At 42.6% G+C, this 20,762-nt stretch overlaps 1 protein-coding gene across 1 annotated transcript in view; it reads right to left on the bottom strand.

The window, feature by feature from the left end:
* Positions 1–10,637: 10,637 nt before the first annotated feature.
* Positions 10,638–20,762, bottom strand: part of LOC129702625 (transmembrane protease serine 9-like) — a 58,030-nt gene continuing 47,905 nt past the window's right edge. The window contains exons 11-15 of the mRNA XM_055644871.1: positions 19,591–19,672; positions 17,372–17,531; positions 16,136–16,286; positions 15,233–15,508; positions 10,638–11,227 (exon numbers count right to left, since the gene is read on the bottom strand). Coding sequence (XP_055500846.1) covers positions 11,045–11,227; positions 15,233–15,508; positions 16,136–16,286; positions 17,372–17,531; positions 19,591–19,672 — 852 coding nt within the window. The 3' untranslated portion in view covers positions 10,638–11,044. The remainder of the gene's footprint in view (positions 11,228–15,232; positions 15,509–16,135; positions 16,287–17,371; positions 17,532–19,590; positions 19,673–20,762) is intronic.

The following is a 20,762-nucleotide window of genomic DNA, read 5'->3' as shown; positions in this document are numbered from 1 at the left end:
TACTTGGCCAATAATTTACTTACTTACTTAAACTTACTTACTTATTAATGGGATGTACAGGTTATTGTGGGTCACAAGTAGAATTTCCTGATGATGAAAGCCATTTTTCCAAGAAACACACATGACTTGTTCACCCTGAGGAAATCCATACCACAATGGTTGGCATGGCCCAGAGGTATGGATTCTGCGGAATATGGCTAACCTCTAACTCTGTGACTCTTCACACCTACATGCCCTTTAGCTATGCTAGTTGAATGGCAACATAATGAGAGCCACACATATACCAGGGCAGCAGTGGGAAATGCTCTCTTCAAGATTCCTTGCTTGTATCAGCCCGTGATCGTCCTGCAGTGCACGCCAAGCAGCTGTGAAGCTTTCATCATCGGGCAGTTGGGACTAGTGTAGCTGGGACATGTTGGCTGGTGTGCGCAAGTCGGCTGAAAGGCCTGTTTCCATGCTGTATGACTCTATGACTATCATCCATTGCATGTGGAGTAGATCACCAACTGAAAGCACAGCTGGTGCTGGAAGATGAGGAACAAGGAGACCTAGAGCCCAAGCATGGTATTGCAAAGTCTTAAGAGCAGTGGGAGCAAAAGGAGCAGGAGGAATTATATATATGCATTTGGACAGTTAGGGCTGATTAAGGATAGTTAGTACAGTTTTGTACGGGAGATTGTGTCTCATGATTCTGAGCTTTTTGAAAATGTAACTAAAAAGATTGATGAGGGCAATATGTTGTCTGTATGGACTTCAGCAAGGCATTTGACAAGGTTCTGCAAACTTGATAGTCTGCTGTGGAAGTTTAGATTGCATGGGATCCAGGGAGAGCTAGCCAACTGGATAGGGAATTGGCTTCATGGAAGGAAGCAGAGGGTGGAAGATTGTTTTCACAACTGGAGGCCTGTGACTAGTGGTGTGCCCTTTGCTGTTTATTTCAACGGTTTATTTATATGTACAAGACATGGTCAGTAATTTGTAGATGACACCAAACTGGGTGGTATGGATAGCGAAGATGGTGATCAAAGGTTACAGCATGATCTTGATTGGTTGGGTTGTAGGGCTGAGGAATGGTTAATGGAGTTTAATACAGATAAGTGTGAGCTGATGCATTTTGGGAAGTCAAACCAGAGCAGGACTATCACAGTGAATGACAGGGCACTGGGGAGTGTTGTAGAGTAGAGGGTCGTGGGAGTGCAGGTAAATAGTTCCTTGAAAGTGGTATCACAGGTAGAAAGGGTGGCCAAGAAGGCTTTCAGCACATCAGCTTTTGTCAGTCAAAGTATTGAGTATCGATGTTGGGAGATTATGTTACAGTTGTACATGACTGGGGGGGCTGTATTTGGAGTATTGTATTCTGTTTTGATCACCGTGTTATAGGAAATATGCTGTTTAGTTGAAAAGGGTGCCGACCAGATTATGAGGATTTTGCCATGATTCAAGGGCCTGAGCTATAAGGAGAGATTGAGCAGTCCAGGACTTTATTCCTTGAAGCACAGGAGCAGGAGGAGTGATCTCATAGAGGTGTATGTGGTCATGAGGGCAATAGTTGGGGTAAATGCACAGAGGCTTTTATCCACAGTAGGGAATCAAGTACCTACGGCCATAGGTTTTAATGTGAGGGGGGATGGGGTGGGGGGGGATGGAGATTTAACAAGAACCTGAGGGGCAACCTTTTTCCACTAAGCGTGGTGGGTATATAGAACGGGTTGCCAGAGGAGGTAGTTGAGGCAGGTACTATCATAACATCTAAGAAATATTTAGACAGATACATATATAGGATAGGTTTTGAGGGATATGGGCCAAATGCAGGCAGGTGGGACAAGGTCTGTTGGTTCGTGTCGGCAAGATAGGCCAAGGCTGTTTCCACGCTGTAAGACTGAGCCTATGGAAGAGGGTGGCCATTGGGGGAAGGGCGGATGGACGAGGTATCGCTGCTCAGCCTCCACAGCTTCATCTCCTGGCTGAGTTGAGGAGCCAGGCTCTCTTGATTGAACAAGGATTTAAAAAAGAAAAATACAATTTCTTGATCTGAATTCATTGAGTTGGGCAGAACATCAGGTGCAGACTTAAAACACGTTTTCTACTAACACTTTATACAACATTTGACTTATTTGTGAAATTACTTGGCATTTTTTGTATGCCGCCTGATTCATACCGTCCAAGCTCTTCCTTCAGTCTTCCACCCAGATCTCCCTGCAATTCATGCGCAGGCTAATCCAATACTATTTAATCAGTCAAAACAATGTGACAACTCAGTTTAACAATACACTTTGTTCTCCAAGCAGCACCTATTCAAATAAAGTAGCAATTCTCAGAAATCTACCAGTCATTTGTGTACAAGAAATGTCCAAAAGAAAGAGAAAAAGTTGTAGGTATGATGTTGTTTTTTTTGCAGATGAACGAGAATGATGTCATATTTTGGAACAGCAAACCTCAACAGACCGGTTTGCAGTGTTTCTCACCGTGAGAAATATACTTGGGTTAAATTGTCATACGTTTCCGAGGAGCAAGTGGTTTGTGATTCAAGGTGCAGATGAATGTATCAGATGAATGCTGAAACTCACCAATACCACCAAACTGGCCACAACTGAGCCTTAATAGTGTCCAGTTAAAGAACAGGCTTTCTGCACGAAACAAGCTCTTTGTCTCAATGAGACCAGTCCAACCATCAAGCACGCATCTATATCAATCCTGTATTATTGTCCTATAAATCAGCTGTACAAACGAGACAATTTAATGGCCAACTAACCTACCAACCAGCATGTCTTTGGGCCATAGGAAGAAACTCATGCAGCCTATGAGAGAACCATTAGACATGAGAGTAGAATTAGGCCATTTTGCCCATTGAGTCTACTTTGCCATTCATTCATGACTGATCTAATTTTCCCTCTCAAACTCATTCTCTTGCCTTCACTGTGTAATCTTTAATGCCCTTCCTAACCAAGGGCTTGTACTCGCTAGAATTTAGAAGATTGAGGGGGGATCTTATAGAAACTTCCAAAATTCTTAAGGGGTTGGACAGGCTAGATGCAGGAAGATTGTTCCCGATGTTGGGGAAGTTCAGAACAATGGGTCACAGTTTAAGGATAAGGGGGAAATCTTTTTGGACCGAGATGAGGAAAACCTTTTTCACACAGAGAGTGGTGAATCTCTGGAATTCTCTCCCGTTGAAGGTAGTTGAGGCCAGTTCATTGGCTATATTTAAGAGGGAGTTAGATGTGGCCCTTGTGGCTCAAGGGATCAGGGGGTATGGAGAGAAGGCAGGTACAGGATACTGAGTTGGATGGCGGTGCAGGCTCGTAGGGCCAAATGGCCTACTCCTGCACATATTTTCTATGTTTCTATGTTTCTATGTAACCTACCAATCTCCACCTTAAAAATACCCAAGGTCATGGCCTCCACGGCCATTTGTGGGAATGAATTCCATAGGTTTATAACCCTCTGGCTAAGGAAATTCCTCCTCATCTCCACACTGAAGGTACGCCCTTTTATTCTGAGGCACTGCCCTCTAGTTCTAGACTTTCCCATTACTGGAAACATTCTTTCCATGTCCACTCTATTTAGGCCTTTCATCTCCTGGTAGGTTTCAATGAGAACCCCCTCATCCTTCAAATCTCAAGCGAGTGAAGGCCTCGAGCCTTCAATTTGTAATTAGCGTCTCCTTCGTGTCTCATTCGTAATTAGTGATTTGTCCACTGAAGTAATGGCAGACAAGTTGTTACAGTGCCTCCCTTGCTGGATGTGGGAAGTCAGGGACACTGCTTGGTGCCTCTGACAACTATACCTGCGGATATTGTGTCCAGGTGCAGCTCCTGAAGGACCGTGTTAGGGGACTGGAGCAGCAGCTGGATGACCTCAGGACCATCCGGGAAACCGAGAGTTTCCTGAACAAAACCTACAGTGAGGTTGTCACACCGAGGATACAAGAAGAGCGAAGGTGGGAGACGTTGAGAAAGAGAAGTATGCATGGAGTGCAGGAGACACCGGTGGCTAGACCTACTAAAATCAGGTACTCCCTCTTGGGAGCTGTCGGAGCAGACGACACGACCATGGCCAGGGCTGTGACTCCTACCCTGGTGCTGAGGCTCAACGGGGAAGAGTGACGTCAGGCAGAGCCATAGTAGTGGGAGACTCCATCGTCAGAGTTGTGGATAGGAGATTCTGCGGCAGCAGGCGAGACTCCAGGATGGTGCGTTGACGGCCTCCTCGAGAGGGAGGGGAAGCAACCGGAGATTGTTGTGCATGTTGACACAAACAATATAGGTAGGAAGAGGAAGGTGGTTCTGCAACACGAGTTTAGGGAATTGGGTAAAAGACTGAAAAGTAAGACCTCCAGGGTAATGGTCTTAGGGTAGCTTCCAGTACCTCGTGCTAGTGAAGGTAAGAACAGGAAGATAGGGGAAATGAATGTTTGGCTGAGGAGTTGGTGTTTGGGGCAGGGATTTAGATTTTTGGATCACTGGGATCTCTTCTGGAGCAGGGGTGACATGTACAAAAGGGATGTGTTGCACCTTAACTGGAGGGGGAACAATATCCTGGTGGGCAGGTTTGCTAATGCTACACGGGAGGGTTTAAACTAGATTGGCAGGGGGGTGGTATCTAGTACAGGACAGAGGCAAGTGAGAGGCTAAAAGTTGGTATGGAGGGTGGTGTGGGGAAAGGTTAGTGGACATAATAGGCAGGTGAAAGGCGGAGGGCGAGGAAAGTGGGTTGGTTTAAACTGCACATAATTGTATTTTAAGGCAAGGGCCTGACGTTTGAGCCAGATGAGTTCAGGACCTGGATAGGTACGAGCGGCTGGGACGTTGTAGCCATGACTGAAACCTGGCTAAGGGAGGGGCAGGACTGGCAGCTCAATGTTCTGGGATACAGGAGCTTCAGGAGAGACAGGGGTGATGGAAATAGAGGGGGGCGGGGGTTTGCATTGTTGGTTAAGGAAGATGCCACGGCTGTGGTCAGAGGTGACATTACGGTCGGTTCGTCTAGAGGCTATATGGGTGGAGCTGCGGGACAAGAATGGGATGATCACCTTGTTGGGGGTGCACTACAGACCCTGTATAGTCAATGGGAATTAGAAGAACAAATATGCCAGGAAATTGCAGACAGCTGCATGTCAAATAAGTTTGTTGTAGTAGGGGATTTTAACTTTCCCAATATTGACTGGGAACATCATAGTGAAGGGTTTAAATGGAGTGCAATGGAAAGTTTTCTTAAGCAGCATGTAGAGGCCCCCACACGTAGAGGGCAACACTGGATCTAGTATTGGGAAATTGGGAACGGCAAGTTAATGAAGTGTTTGTGGAGGAGCCTTTTGAGACCAGTGACCACAGTTCGATTAGGTGTATGATAGTTATGGATAGGGATGGAGAGGGAGCATGTGTTAAAATGCTCAACTGAGGTAAGGCCAACTTTGAGGGTATGAGAGAAGGTCTCGCTCAAGTTGACTGGAGCAAGTTATTTAGGGGAAATGAACATCGGCCAAATGGGATGTTTTTAAAAGTGTGCTGACAAAAGCTCCGGATATGTACGTCCCCGTTAGAGTGAAGGGCAAATCAGGCAAATGTAAGGAAGCATAGTTGATGAGGGAAATTGAGGCATTGGTCAAAAACAAAGATGCATGGGGCAGGTAGTTGAGATCAAGTGCATCCCTGGAGGAGTTTCAGGAACCAAGGAATAAATTGAAAATGGAGATCAGAAGGGAAAAAGGGGCAAGGAGATATTTCTGGTGGGTACTATTAAAGACAATCCCAAGAGATTTTATAAATACATAAGGGGGAAAAGGGTAACAAGAGAGAGTGGGACCTCTCAGGAATCAAAGCGGTCACCTCTCTGTGGAGCCACAGGAGATGGGCAAGGTCCTCAATTAGTATTTGTCCTCTGTATTTACCGAGGAGAAAGACAGTAGGACGGAGGAACTTGTGTCAGTCACTGGAAGTGTCTTGAGAGCAGTCAGTGTTACCGTCGAAGAAGACTGAAGGTACTGTCATGTATGAAGGTGGACAAATCTCAAGGGCCTGATCAGATATATCCAAGGACATTGCGGGAAACTAGAGAGGAAATTGCGGGAGCACTGGTTGAAATTCATGAATCATCCTTGAATACAGGAGAGGTGCCCGAAGACTGGAGAGTGGCAAATGTTGTGCCTCTTTTCAAGAAGGGCTGCTGGGAACTATAGTGAGCTTAACATCTGCAGTTGGAAAGTTACTGGAGATTATTCTGAGGGATAGGTTATACAGGCATTTGGATGGGCAAGGGCTGAATAGGGTTAGTCAGCACGGTTTTGTACGTGGGAGGTCATGTCTCACAAATCTGATTGATTTTTTTGAAGATGTGACCAAAACGGTCGATGAGGGCAGAACTGTAGATGTTGCGTACATGGATTCGACAAGGTTCCGCGTGGTAGGCTGCTCTTGAAGGTTAAATCGCATGAGATCCAAGGAGAGATAGCTCAATGGATAGCAAATTGGCTCCATGGAAGGAAGCAGAGAGTGATGGTGGAAGGTTGCTTTTCAGACTGGAGGCCAGTGACTAGTGGTATGTCTCAGCTTTCGATGCTGTGCCTGTTACTGTTTGTCATCTACATCAATTAGGTTAGGTTAGGTTAGGTAAGGGGGAGGTGCAGCGAGACCTGGGTGTCCTTGTACACCGGTCACTGAATGTTGGCTTACAGGTACAGCAGGCAGTGACGAAAGCTAATGGAATGTTGGCCTTCATAACAAGAGGATTTCTGTATAGGAGTAAAGAGGTTCTTCTGCAGTTGTATAGGGCTCTGGTGAGACCACATCTGGAGTATTGTGTACAATTTTTGTAAATAAGTGATCAAACACACTTGTACTTTACACCAGCCTTTAATGGGACGGGAATAGCCGCTGGCAGTCTGCAGCCGAACGACCTGTCCTGGCAGCAAAGGCTTAAGGGGTTTGCACGACCTGTCGTGGGACTGCCGTTGGACGTCATGTCTTTCCCGTATGCGCTTCTGGACGGAGGCAGGCTCCAACACTTGAGGCAGCAGCTCCTAATTTGAGGAAGGACATCCTTGTGATTGAGGCAGTGCAGCGTAGGTTCACGAGATTGATCCCTGGGAAGGTGGGACTGTCATATGAGAAAAGATTGAAAAGACTAGGCTTGTATTCACTGGAGTTTAGAAGGATGAGTGGGAACATATAAAATTATAAAAGGACTGGACAAGCTAGATGCAGGAAAAATGTTCCCAATGTTGGGCGAGTCCAGAACCAGGGGCCACAGTCTTAGAATAAAGGGGAGGTCATTTAAGACTGTGGTGAGAAAAAGCTTTTTCACCCAGAGAGTTGTGAATTTATGGAATTCCCTGCCACAGAGAGCAGTGGAGGCCAAATCACTAGATGGATTTAAGAGTGAGATAGATAGAGCTCTAGGGGCTAGTGGAGTCAAGGGATATGGGGTGAAGGCAGGCACGGGTTATTGATAGGGGACGATCAGCCATGATCACAATGAATGGCGGTGCTGGCTCAAAGGGTCGAATGGGCTCCTCTTGCACCTCTTTTCTATGTTTCTATGTTTTTATGTTTCTATGTTTCAATGATTTGGATGAGAGCATACTGGGCAAGATTAGCAAGTTTGCTGATGATACAAAAGTAAATGGATTTGCAGATAGTGAAGATGGTTGTGAAAGATTGCAGCAGGATCTTGTTCGATTGGCCAGGTGGGCTGAGGAATGGTTGATGAAATTTAATACAGAGACATGTGAGGTGTTGCATCTTGGAACGTCTAACAAGGGCAGGATTAAACACAGTGAATGGTAGGCCTCTGGGGAGCGTTGTAGAGTAGAGGGATCTAGGAGTGCAGGTGCATGGTTCCTTGAAGGTTGAATTGCAGGTAGATAAAGTGGTCAAAAAGGCTTTTGGCACATTGGCCTTCATCAGTCAGAGTATTGATTATAGAAGTTGGGAGGTCATGTTGCAGTTGTATAAGATGTTGGTGAGACTGCATTTAGAATATTGCATTCAGTTCTGAGCACCATGTTATATGAAAGATATTGTTAAGCTTGAAAGGGTTCAGAAAAGATTTATGAGAATGTTGCCAGGACTAGAAGGTGTGAGTTATAGGGAGAGGTTGAGTAGGCTGGGTCTCTATTCCTTGGAGCGCAGGAGGATGAGGGTGATCTAATAGGGGTGTACAAAATCATGAGAGGAATAGATCAGGTAGATATTCAGTCTCTTGCCCAGAGTAGGGGAATCGAGGAGCAGACGACATAGGTTCAAGGTGAAGGGGAAAATATTTAATAGGAATCCGAGGGGTAACGTTTTTACATTAAGTGTGGTGGGTGTATAGTACAAGCTGCCAGAGGAGGTAATTGTGGCTGGTACTATCCCATTGTTTAAGAAACAGTTAGACAGGTACATGGATCGGACAGGCTTGGAGGGGTATGCGCAGGCAAGTGGGACTAGTGTGCTGGGACATGTTGGCCAGTGTGTGCAAGTTGGGCCGAAGGGCCTGTTTCCAGACTGTATCACTCTATGACTATGACTCTAAATGCTTTTCATCTATTAACCCAATCATTCCCGGGATTAATCTCGTAAACTTCCTCTAGACCCGCTGCAAAGGCAACACATCCTCAGATATGGGGCCAAAACTGCTCATCATATTTCAAATGTGGCCTCACCAACACCCGATAAAGCCTGAGCATTACATTCCTGCTTTTATATTCTAACCTATTGGGAATCCTGCACTAGCACTACCAAGCTCCTTTACTCCTATAATTTCTGAATATTCTCCATATTTAGAAAGTAGTCTACGCTTTTATTCCTTCTACAAAAGTCCATGACCATACAGTTCGCTGCACTGCATTCCATTTGCCATTTCTTTGCCCACTTTCCCAACCTGTCCAAGTTCTTCTGCAGCCTCCCTGCTTCCTCAATACTACCTGCCCTTCCACTGTATTCGAATCATCTGTAAACTTGGCCACACAACCATCAATTCCTTCATCCATTAACATATAACATGAAACGCACCAGATCTACGACGAACGCCGACCCCTGCGGAACAGAATGTGCTAATTCCATACAGTCAGGATGGAAGTTGGGTCACACAAAAAAGCTGGGTCTCTGGGAGCTGTGAGTCATCACCTCTGTGCCACTGTACCACCCCTAATTATGTGGCTGATTCTTCAGAACAATATTTTCTTCATTGGAAAGGACAAGCCATGCTAGATATGACTTCACCATCAAAAATGAGTACGAGCTTGAATCAACGTTAGATTTAGCAGAAATTAATGAGATAAAAGAGATTAATTTTCTGCAATTGATTCCTCTGGAGGGTGGTATTTCAAGATTTACTTGATACAGGAATTATCCTCTTGGACTGACAATTTGTAAATAATATGTTATCGTTTAAGATGGTTTCCGGAGAGGAAACAAATATTAGATTTTTTAACTGTGGCAAAATTAATTGAACATGCCCTGAGAGGCACATTTGCTGAGAAATATAAATCAGTGAGAGAAAGCTAGTGTGCACTTATAAGGTAAGCCTTGTCTAAGCAATACATTTAATTTTGTGAGGAGGTTATTATCATAGCTGGCAATATAATATCAATTATCATAGCATTGCTCCATATATTGCATTTGAGTTTAAACTGATTATGTCTATGTATGGTAGAAATGATCTCTTTGGATAGCATGCAAAACAAAGCTTTTCACAGTACCTCAATGCATGTGACAATAATAAACCTAAACCTAGAAATACCTTTGGTTGCTTGCTCTTGTGCTAAACCCACATATGGGGTGACAGCTGCACATTGCATCATTTTTAAAGACACAACGTGCAAAGAAGACCTTCGGCCCACTGAGTGCACGCTGACCTGTTAACTAGTTCAATTAAATCCCACTTTCGTATCCACTCCCTACAAACTGGGTGCAATTTACAGACAAATACTCATGTCTTTGGCATGTGGGCAGAAACTGGAGCATCCGGATGAAACCCATGTGGTCACAGAAAGACTGTACAAACTCCTTACAGACAGCAACCAAGGACAGCATCGACCTAACGTCTCTGGCGCTGTGAGGCAGTGGGTCTACCAGCTGCACCACTTTGCTGGCCTCAAATGCTTTTCTTAAATTTGACTCCATTCACAGCTGCTCATTTCAAATGCAGCCTCCCACATGAGTGCCCTTTGACCCTCTCCCTAGCTGCAGCATCTGATTTCAGAGTTAAAGGATGTTCCTTTAGGAAGGAGATGAGAAGGAATTCCTTTAGTCAGAGGATGGTGAATCTGTGGAATTCTTTGCCTTTAGAGGCCAAGTCAATGGTTATTTTTAAAGCAGAGATGGATTCTTGATTAGTATCGGTGTCAGGGGTTACGAGGAGAAGGCAGGAGAATGGGATTTAGAGGGAGAGATCGATCAGCCATGATTGAATGGCGGTGTAGACTTGATGGGCCGAATGGCCTAATTCTACTCCCATCCAATGATTTCCAAGTTTTCAAAGTTACTTGATATTTTGACGTTGATTTTAAATATCTCTAGGGGTGTGTATGGTTCAAAACATACCAACCATATTGCTGAACTGTAGGAATTAATTTACAGGTATTTATGATTCAGTTCACTTTTACAACGTGTCATTTACTTCAGAAAATAAGAAACTTCACAAGACAAGAAATGTCACAATTCGAGTTTTTATTGCATTTTGCGGTAAAATATTATACAATGTACTCAGGACATGGATGGAAGCCTGCTGGTTCTCTAAGCCAATTAATTGAGCATCATGTGCAGGAAGATACTGCAGATGCTGATTTAAACTGAAGAGAGACACAAAAAGCTGGAGTAATTCAAAGGTCAGTCAGCATCTCTGGAGAAAAGAAATAGGTAACGTCTCGGGTCGAGACCCTTCTTCAGACTGAAAGTCAGGGGAAACGGAAAGAGAGATATAGACGGTGATATAGAGAGATATAGGACAAATTAATGAAAGATATGCAAAAAAGTTACGATGATAAAGTAAACGGGCCATTGTTAGATGTGGGCCAGGTGAAATTTGTTGGCAAAGCAGAGTGAAGCAGCATGCGGATTACTCAATACAGTACTTCAGCGGTCATATTGTAAGCCTGCACCCCTATCATTTTATTAATCCAATCAAGATATTTCTTTGTTAATAAAGTATAAATTCCAGGTTTTTTGGGATTGGCACATCCCTCACCATACGACACTATCCCAGTGTACTTTTTGTTGCATATCAAAGGGCCACCTGAATCACCCTGGAAGAGAAAAAAACATCAAATGACAATAATGAAATGACAGAGCTTTTAAATGTCTCTGATCTTCAAAGAAATGTGGAGACTGTTGCAAACATCAAGTCCTTTGGGTCATATGCCTGAGTGCTAAATATACAGAACCTGTCTGCTTGTCTTCGGACAGCTTAAAGTTAGAAACATAGAAACATAGAAATTAGGTGCAGGAGTAGGCCATTCGGCCCTTCGAGCCTGCACCGCCATTCAATATGATCATGGCTGATCATCCAACTCAGTATCCCGTACCAGCCTTCTCTCCATACCCTCTGATCCCCTTAGCCACAAGGGCCACATCTAACTCCCTCATAAATATAGCCAATGAACTGGCCTCGACTACCCTCTGTGGCAGAGAGTTCCAGAGATTCACCACTCTCTGTGTGAAAAAAGTTCTTCTCATCTCGGTTTTAAAGGATTTCCCCCTTATCCTTAAGCTGTGACCCCTTGTCCTGGACTTCCCCAACATCGGGAGCAATATTCCTGCATCTAGCCTGTCCAACTCCTTAAGAATTTTGTAAGTTTCTATAAGATTCCCTCTCAATCTCCTAAATTCTAGAGAGTATAAACCAAGTCTATCCAGTCTTTCTTCATATGGAAGTCCTGACATCCCAGGAATCAGTCTGGTGAACCTTCTCTGCACTCCCTCTATGGCAATAATGTCCTTCCTCAGATTTGGAGACCAAAACTGTACGCAATTCTCCAGGTGTGGTCTCACCAAGACCCTGTACAACTGCAGTAGAACCTCCCTGCTCCTATACTCAAATCCTTTTGCTATGAAAGCTAACATACCATTCGCTTTCTTCACTGCCTGCTGCACCTGCATGCCTACTTTCAATGACTGGTGTACCATGACACCCAGGTCTCGCTGCATCTCCCCTTTTCCTAGTCGGCCACCATTTAGATAATAGTCTGCTTTCCTGTTTTTGCCACCAAAATGGATAACCTCACATTTATCCACATTATCCTGCATCTGCCAAACATTTTCCCACTCACCCAGCCTATCCAAGTCACCTTACAGTCTCCTAGCATCCTCCTCACAGCTAACACTGCCCCCCAGCTTAGTGTCATCCGCAAACTTGGAGATATTGCCTTCAATTCCCTCATCCAGATCATTAATATATATTGTAAATAGCTGGGGTCCCAGCACTCAGCCTTGCGGTACCCCACTAGTCACTGCCTGCCATTGTGAAAAGGACCCGTTTACTCCTACCCTTTGCTTCCTGTTTGCCAGCCAGTTCTCTATCCACATCAATACTGAACCCCCAATGCTGTGTGCTTTAAGTTTGTATACTAATCTCTTATGTGGGACCTTGTCGAAAGCCTTCTGGAAGTCCAGATACACCACATCCACTGGTTCTCCCCTATCCACGCTACTAGTTACATCCTCGAAAAATTCTATAAGATTCGTCAGACATGATTTACCTTTTGTAAATCCATGCTGACTTTGTCCAATGATTTCACCACTTTCCAAATGTGCTGCTATCCCATCTTTAATAACTGACTCTAGCAGTTTCCCCACTACCGATGTTAGACTAACTGGTCTGTAATTCCCCGTTTTCTCTCTCCCTCCCTTCTTAAATGTTACCGTGCCCACAACTCCATTTCCAAGACAGATTAGATGGGGTGTGTGAGCATTGTGGATGATGGGATCAAGTCATGCACAGCATCTGGCATGGAGCTTCCTTTCAAAATTATCCCATTTATAGCTAACCAATAATCCTTTAAAGGTTTAAGAAGGAACTGCAGATGCTGGAAAAAAATGGAAGGTAGACAAAAATGCCGGAGAAACTCAGCAGGTGGAGCAGCATCTATGGAGAGAAGGAATAGGTGACATTTTGGGTCAAGTCACTTCTTAGACTAATGTTAGGGGTGGCGGGGAAAAGAAAGGAAGATGCGGAGACAGTAGGCTTGTGGGAGAGCTGGGAAGGGGAGGGGAAAGAGGGAGAGAGCAAGGACTACCTGAAATTGGAGAGGTCAATCTGCATACTGCTGTGGTGAAAACTACCCAAGCAAAATATGAGGTGCTACCTTTTAAAGGTGACATTTAATAAGTGCTACCATTTAAAGGTGTAGCACTTATTCCCCCAACTCCCAATGCCTTGAATCTCCTCTTTCCACCATGTGTCATCCTGAAATCTACAACTAACTCATCAAGATCTGTCAAATCACTTGTCATCTGGAAGCTGTATAATGCTGCTCTTCATAAATGAATCCAGGTGGTTTATAACTTTTGAAATATGTGAATGTCTCCAAAATGGCCTGATTGACACATCACTGCAAACTGTACCCTGAGCCCAAAATCTGATCATCCAATGCAAACCTTTTGTTTCCTTTCACTGATCCATTTTTGTATCCAGGCACCCACATTTCCCTTAACCTTTTTGGCTTTCAATCTTTTCATAGGATTATTGAATTGAAGAATCTCGCAGCATGGAAATTGACCCAAATCATCCACGCCAACCAAATGGAACATCTCCAGACTAATCCCAATGTAGAAACAAAGAACTGCAGATGCTAGTTTATACCAAAGATAGACACAAAGGGCTGGAGTCACTCAGCGTGTCTGGCGGCATCTCTGGAGAAAAAGGATGGGTGACATTTTGGGTTGGGTCCCTTCTTCAGTGGTTTTCAGGCTGGCAACAGTCTGAAAAAGGACTCCGACCCAAAATGTCACCCACCCCCCATCTCCAGAGATGCTGCCTGACCTGCTGAGGTACTCTAGCACTTTGTGTCTATCCATATTAGTTCCATCTCCCCTTTATGCCAAAAGGGCCTGTCCCACTTAGGCGATTTTTTAGGCGACTGTCATAGTCGCTGCAGAGCGCCGAAAAAACGGTGACTATACGCCGCTACGACATACAACGGTGCATACAAAAATATTATAATACTATTAAAATTTAAATTATCTGTTATATAACTTTAACATACAACTGTGCATGCAAAAATATTATAATACTATTAAAATTTAAATTATCTATAATATAACTTTAACATACAATTGGAATCCACCGATGTCATCATTGGTAACTACCTTTATCATCCGGGTAACATCCTAGATCATCCTGGACACATCCTAGATCATCCTGCCGTCACCACCTACATCAGTTTACTTCAGGCTACACCCATTGGCGTCAAGACAATGGTCGCCAAAAAGTTTTGAAACATTTCAAAATTCTGCGGCGACCAGAAAGATTCTATGACTCTTTGGGCAACTGACGAGATGATACAAGCGACACCCCGGCGACCATGTGGCGACAGCCTAGTCGCCTGTCGTCTCCTAAATAATCGCCTAAGTGGGACAGGCCCTTAGTACATTTCAGAATACTCTCTGTGAGTGTCAGAGAGTCAGAGTTATACAGCACAGGAACAGGCCCCTTGGCCCAATTTGTGCTTACCGACTAAAATGTTTATTTAGGCTAGTCCCATAAGCCCTCGTTTGGCAGATTTTATTGCCTGTTCTTAGCTTTCTTGAGAGGATAGTAATTTTGGGTTGCTTTCTTGAAACATTTTTTTGATTTTTCATGTCTCAAATAACTCTTTACTGAGATGTATCCACAACTAGGATATAGGTAGAAAGCTTTCGATGATGCATCTCCCATGAGGCAGAAGATATAAAAGATTGAAAGCATGCAGCACCAGATTCAAGACCAGCCTCATCCTTTCTGTTACCAGTCTCTTTAACAGAGTTCTCATACCTCAAGCAAGAATCTGCCAGGATGATGAGATAATGGAATCTGATTAAGGCCAGAGGAAGGATGGAACATTTCAATCTATAGATCCTGTGGAGATGTTACACACACACACACACACACACACACACACACACACACACACACTGATAACACACACACACACACACACACACACACACACAACACACCACACACACACACACACACACACACACACACCACACACACGCACTGAGAGCTTTATTGTCATTTTACTGATAACAATGCTAAATAGCACACTCACCTGACAAGAATCTCCTCTGCCTTTACTGTCGCCAACACAGATCATGTCCTGGGTTACATTAGGTTTGTGATTGTAATAGTCCTTGCTGTTGCATGTTTTACGATCTATTACTTTTAGCTTCACTTCTTGAAGTGTGTCAGAATGAATTTTTGAGCATGTACTTGTTGTCCCCCATCCTGCCACTGAGCAGGAAGTCCCAGGTTTCACATCAGTGACCTTTGTTTTCGGTAGTTTGAGCGCTTTCACATCTTTGTTGAACTTGACGTTACCCCCCAGCTGTGGTATAAATAACAATTAGTTATAACAGTCGAGAATATTTTAAACATATCATTACAGGGAGATGCTAAATGGAAACACATCTTTCGGCTACCCATTATTATGTTGCATATTGTTAAAATGTATTTTGAAGTTATAAGTGTGTAGTGCAAATAGGAGAAAGGGTAAGTTAATTGCTGCTTGATCCCCTTTTGAAGATCAGAAAGTATTTGTTCAGAATTTATCTGCAGGAACTTCTATCTGATCAAACTTTTGATACACAATGTTAGGCTTCACTAATTGAAAAAGGTTTCTTCCTTGAAGGATTCAGTGGCTGACTATCAAGAAGATTCTGGCTGTGCACAGAGACAGATCACATTAGGAATTATTACACATTGCTAAGTTACTGTGGACTAAAGACATGAAAGAAAATATCACGTGTACTTTTCCCAATGTTCTTTGCTGTAAACGTTTTTATGTTTTAAGAAGGAAAGGACTAACGAAGGTGACATCCAGACAACAGATTGAAGGTATATCCATATTAACTTTTGACTTTTCGTCAAAGAGGTTATTTTTCTGTAAAATGAAAGTTGCTGTCTTAGTAAATTAAGGATTTTATACACGATGAGCAAGAAAGAGAATTCATACTTTCACCAAAATTATGTCATCGATTGCAGTTTTCTTGTTGAACTTTCCATAGTCAATCCATTCCATGATAGGAACTGTTTGTTTACTCTTCTTATTCTGTGAAAGAGAATGTGTTCCAAGAACCACTTGAGATTTCCACTTGAGATTTGTACTAAAAGAATCAAAAAGAAAGTTAATAATGCTTCATTTAAAAAAAAGACAATTACCAGATATTCGTCAAGCAAAAAAAAAATCAAACATCCAGCAGCGTGTAAAATCAGGCTAAACAGCTAATAAACTAGCAACTTCCAAGAGATGATCACCTCTGAAGGGAGAGTCTGGAACACTATTTCTGTTGGAAGTTACCACCAATGTAATAATGAGCAACTTTCAAATGCAATTGATAGAAACATAGAAACATAGAAATTAGGTGCAGGAGTAGGCAATTCGGCCCTTCGAGCCTGCACCGCCATTCAATATGATCATGGCTGATCATCCAACTCAGTATCCCGTACCTGCCTTCTCTCCATACCCCCTGATCCCTTGAGCCACAAGGGCCACATCTAACTCCCTCTTAAATATAGCCAATGAACTGGCCTCAACTACCTTCAATGGAAGAGAATTCCAGAGATTCACCACTCTCTGTGTGAAAAAAGTTTTCCTCATCTCGGTCCTAAAAGATTTCCCCCTTATCCTTAAATTGTGACCCCTTGTTCTGGACTTCCCCAACATCGGGAACAATCTTCCTGCATCTAGCAGGAATACTCTAGATCTTAATTAATTGTAATTGAATCCTATTATCTTCCGTAATATACAGAATGTGATAATGAATACACGAGAAGGAGTTAGATGTTATGGGACGCATAAGAGTTGATACAGCCCCAGGACCAGCTGGAATCTATCCCAGGTTGCCATGGGAAGTAGAGGACGAGCCAACCAGGGCCCTGGCGGAGGCTTTTTGTGCACATTTTTTACTTTTCCTGCCAAAATGGACAATTTCCACATTTTTAAGTCTGTTTTGTTATTTGGCTACCAGGACAATGGAATGCAGGTACTTCGATTATACTTGTGTAATTGAAAGAAGAGTACTTTTCACGGAAATAGGAACCAATACGTGTTGACGTCCATTACATTAATGGCATGATCATGCTGTTTGAAATGAATAATTTCATGTGGGATGGGAGAATGAACCATCAGTTTATAGCATTATCATACTATCATTAAAGTAATATTTCACTTTTACATGGCATAGCTTACGGTTTACAATGCGCTGCAGTGAGAACCCAGTTTTTACTGATCAAAGCGCCTCCACACCAATGTTTATACATTTTGTTGTCCGTAGATATTTGGATGGATACCATGTAAGGGTTTGAGTGGGCTTTAGCCTTTCGACCTCCAATAATTTCCACTCCATGACCTGTAACATATAGGGTTAGAAACATTATTCCATTTGTCATTTTTATTCATTTATGTGCTGTGGACATCAATGGCAGGGCAAGCATTTAAGTGGTGAATGAATTACAGAGTTATTGTGTGCAGCTGCTTACATAGGTAAATCGTACCATTAAATCTAAGATACTATTTTATGTAAAATGTACAATAAGTAATTTATTTTAATATTGTTGAAATAAGATTGATACTTTTAAAAAATATATATTTTTTGATGCTACAGGGATGTTCGTTACTGATAATCAGTGTGTAGTTCTGTACTCATATTCAGCAAGACCTGGATCACATCCAGGCTTCAGCTGGCAAGAGCTAATAACGTGTCACCAAAGAAGGCTAGAAAATTGTTATCTCCAACAAGAAGGCGTGCAACCATCTTCATTTGAAATCCAGTAACATTACCAGAAACATAACCTGATGGAAACATAAATACTGCAGTTATAAGATTAGGAGACAAAGGTTGACAAAGCAGATCTACCATACCTAGCAATTAAGTAAAACTCAAGTATAATGGATAGCGCAAAGTGGAAGAAACAGTTGAGAATAAAGCTCTCAGCATTGTTGCACATTGTAGTGCATCAGTCTATGTGCTAATCCAAAAGCCATTTAAACTATACTGTCGTATCTGCCTCCACCACCACCTGGCAGCATGTTCCAGGCACTCACCGCACTCGGTGTGAATTATAGCTGAATATTGGGCAGCAAATTCAATGTTACATGTTCACCGAAAATTTAAATTATGCCCATCCAAATTACACTTGTCAGTTTTTTCATTAATCCTGGTGGAATAAAAATGTTATGGTTGCATATCGCAAGTACATTTACAAGGAGAGTTGATGCTAAGACATATTTCTGTCAGAAAAAAATCTCTTAGTTGAGTACGACTAATGTTACAACACTAACAAGAAAAAATGCAGGGAAATAAATATCTATTTGGATAAATATGAAAGATAAATATTAATTCATCAGACATTGAAAATGTATCTTCACTCATTAAACAATGGGCTGGGGTTAATATATTCACTTAAGTATCAATAACATAAATCCTAATATAAATATAGGAAGTTTACCTGTTGCTTATTTTAATACTTACAGGCTGGAGTTAAGGAGATGGCAAGCAAAAGAAAAAGACTGTGCTTCAATAATTTCATCATAGCTGTTCTTTGGATCCCTCTGTTAACTGTAATTCAGGTATTTTGCAGTTGATTTATACCATACTCAAACGGATGCGGTTTAGTCATTTTGATCTCATCTCTTCAAAGGTCAAGCTTTGTGAAAACCTTCTAACATACGTTTATTCCATCTATTGAAAGCCACATGACAGGGTCACAGCTAACCAGAAAACTACAACAAATATAACGGGTTTCACCGAGGCTCGTTTCAAATATTGGTTTCTATCTCTTTACATTTTGTTTGAAGTTTTCTGGAAGATCATGATGATTCACAGGACTACCTACAGCTATTTCAAGAGTCAAGAGTGTTTTATTCTCATTTGACCAGCAGGTGGCATTGTATGATGGCAGCCACGCCCACAGCCTGTCTCGTCCCTTACAATAGCGGAGTCAGGGGACATGGTGAGAAGGCAGGAACGGGGTACTGATTGTGGATGATCAGCTATGATCACATTGAATGGCAGTGCTGGCTCGAAGAGCCAAATGACATACTCCTGCACCTATTGTCTATTGTCTATAGTCTATTACTTCTCTTGTTGTCTTTAGTCTTTAGTTAAATGTATGTATTAGTTTATCTTTTGATGTTGTATTATGTGGGGGGTGAGGGAAACTTTAAAAAAATCTCTTTCCTCTACAGAAATGCGACTTTTTCCGTGTCGTATCTCCGTCTGCGCTGCGCCCTAACATCGTGGCGGCCCCTTACTGGGGATTGACTTTGGGAACTCCAACCGCGGGAGTTTGCGGACAACATCGTGGAACTGGCAGTCCCTTTGTCAGGGATCGACCTCGAAAGTTCCAACTGTGGGAGCATGCGGACTTAACATCGTGGAGCTCGCGATCCGTTGGTTAGGAACCGACTTCGGGAGCTCCAACCGCAGAGCTTCGAGGGCCCCGATGCGGGAGTTCCGATCGCAGGCTGCGGGATCTTTGATCGCCCCGACTGCAGATGGTTCAATCGCTCTGACCATGGGAGAAAATGAGGGAATTTATTGCCTTCCATCACAGTGCGCTGTGGTGAATGTTTATGTTAAATTTGATGTTTTATGTAGTTGTGTGTCTTGTTGCTTTTTTCTTGGTATGACTGAAAATGGCAAATCAAATTTTTTGTATGTTCTTACATACTTGGCTAATACATTTTCATGTAATCCTTGCAATCCTTGTAATGTCCCAAACAGAACAATGAATCAGAACAATGAAACAGAACATCTTATCGTGAATGTAAACTGAATAATGCCATAATTGTAAAATTTGAGAAAGCATCGACTGACTGTGCCACTTTAATGTGGCATGATTTTAAATGAAGAAAGACTGCTAAAGATGAAAAGATGTTACTATCCTGAATGTACATAACATACCCTAACATTAAATTAGGAACATTAGTCTGTTTAATATTGTGTTTTTTAAAAAGAAGATGTGTGAAGATTGTCAGAGTACAAATGACAAAATCCATGATTCAAATGGTCCTTATGTCGGCTGTGGTGTGGAATAAGTTAGGAGAGAAAGTAAGAAAAAAAGAAGAGGGCCCATGATTGGACTGATGCCGATGAATAATGGTAAAGTGGAATCCCTTCAGAGTTTCAGCTTCTTACTACTTCTGAAAATTATACCCATATAGATAAGATCAGGCTTAGCTCTGATGCAATGTATTTCATATAATCTTTCACACCTCTCTTGTGTTGGAGCTTGCATGGTGATACATGCTGACACTCCACTGCTTTGCAAAGAGCAGAGCTATACTTAGATGCTGCTCAAAGATTGCTGTGGACAATGAAAGCTCACAATGTGGATGGCAACACTTCCTTGTTCCCCATAATATTGTGTGTTCTTTTTTTATTGTACCACTGCTGGCAAATTTATTTCACTGCACTTTATGTGCAAGTGAGGAACAAAACTTGACTTGACTTGATATGGTATGCTTGCTAATTATTCTGATGACATTTAGATTTATAACAATGTAAGCACTTAAGAAGACACAAAGGGAACAAGGAACCAAGGGAATTGGATAGATTTAATGAACAGACAGAATTAGC

This window comes from Leucoraja erinacea, chromosome 1 (assembly GCF_028641065.1).
Source record: "Leucoraja erinacea ecotype New England chromosome 1, Leri_hhj_1, whole genome shotgun sequence".
NCBI classification, from domain to species: Eukaryota; Metazoa; Chordata; class Chondrichthyes; order Rajiformes; family Rajidae; genus Leucoraja; species Leucoraja erinaceus.
This window is presented reverse-complemented; position numbering and strand designations above follow the sequence as displayed.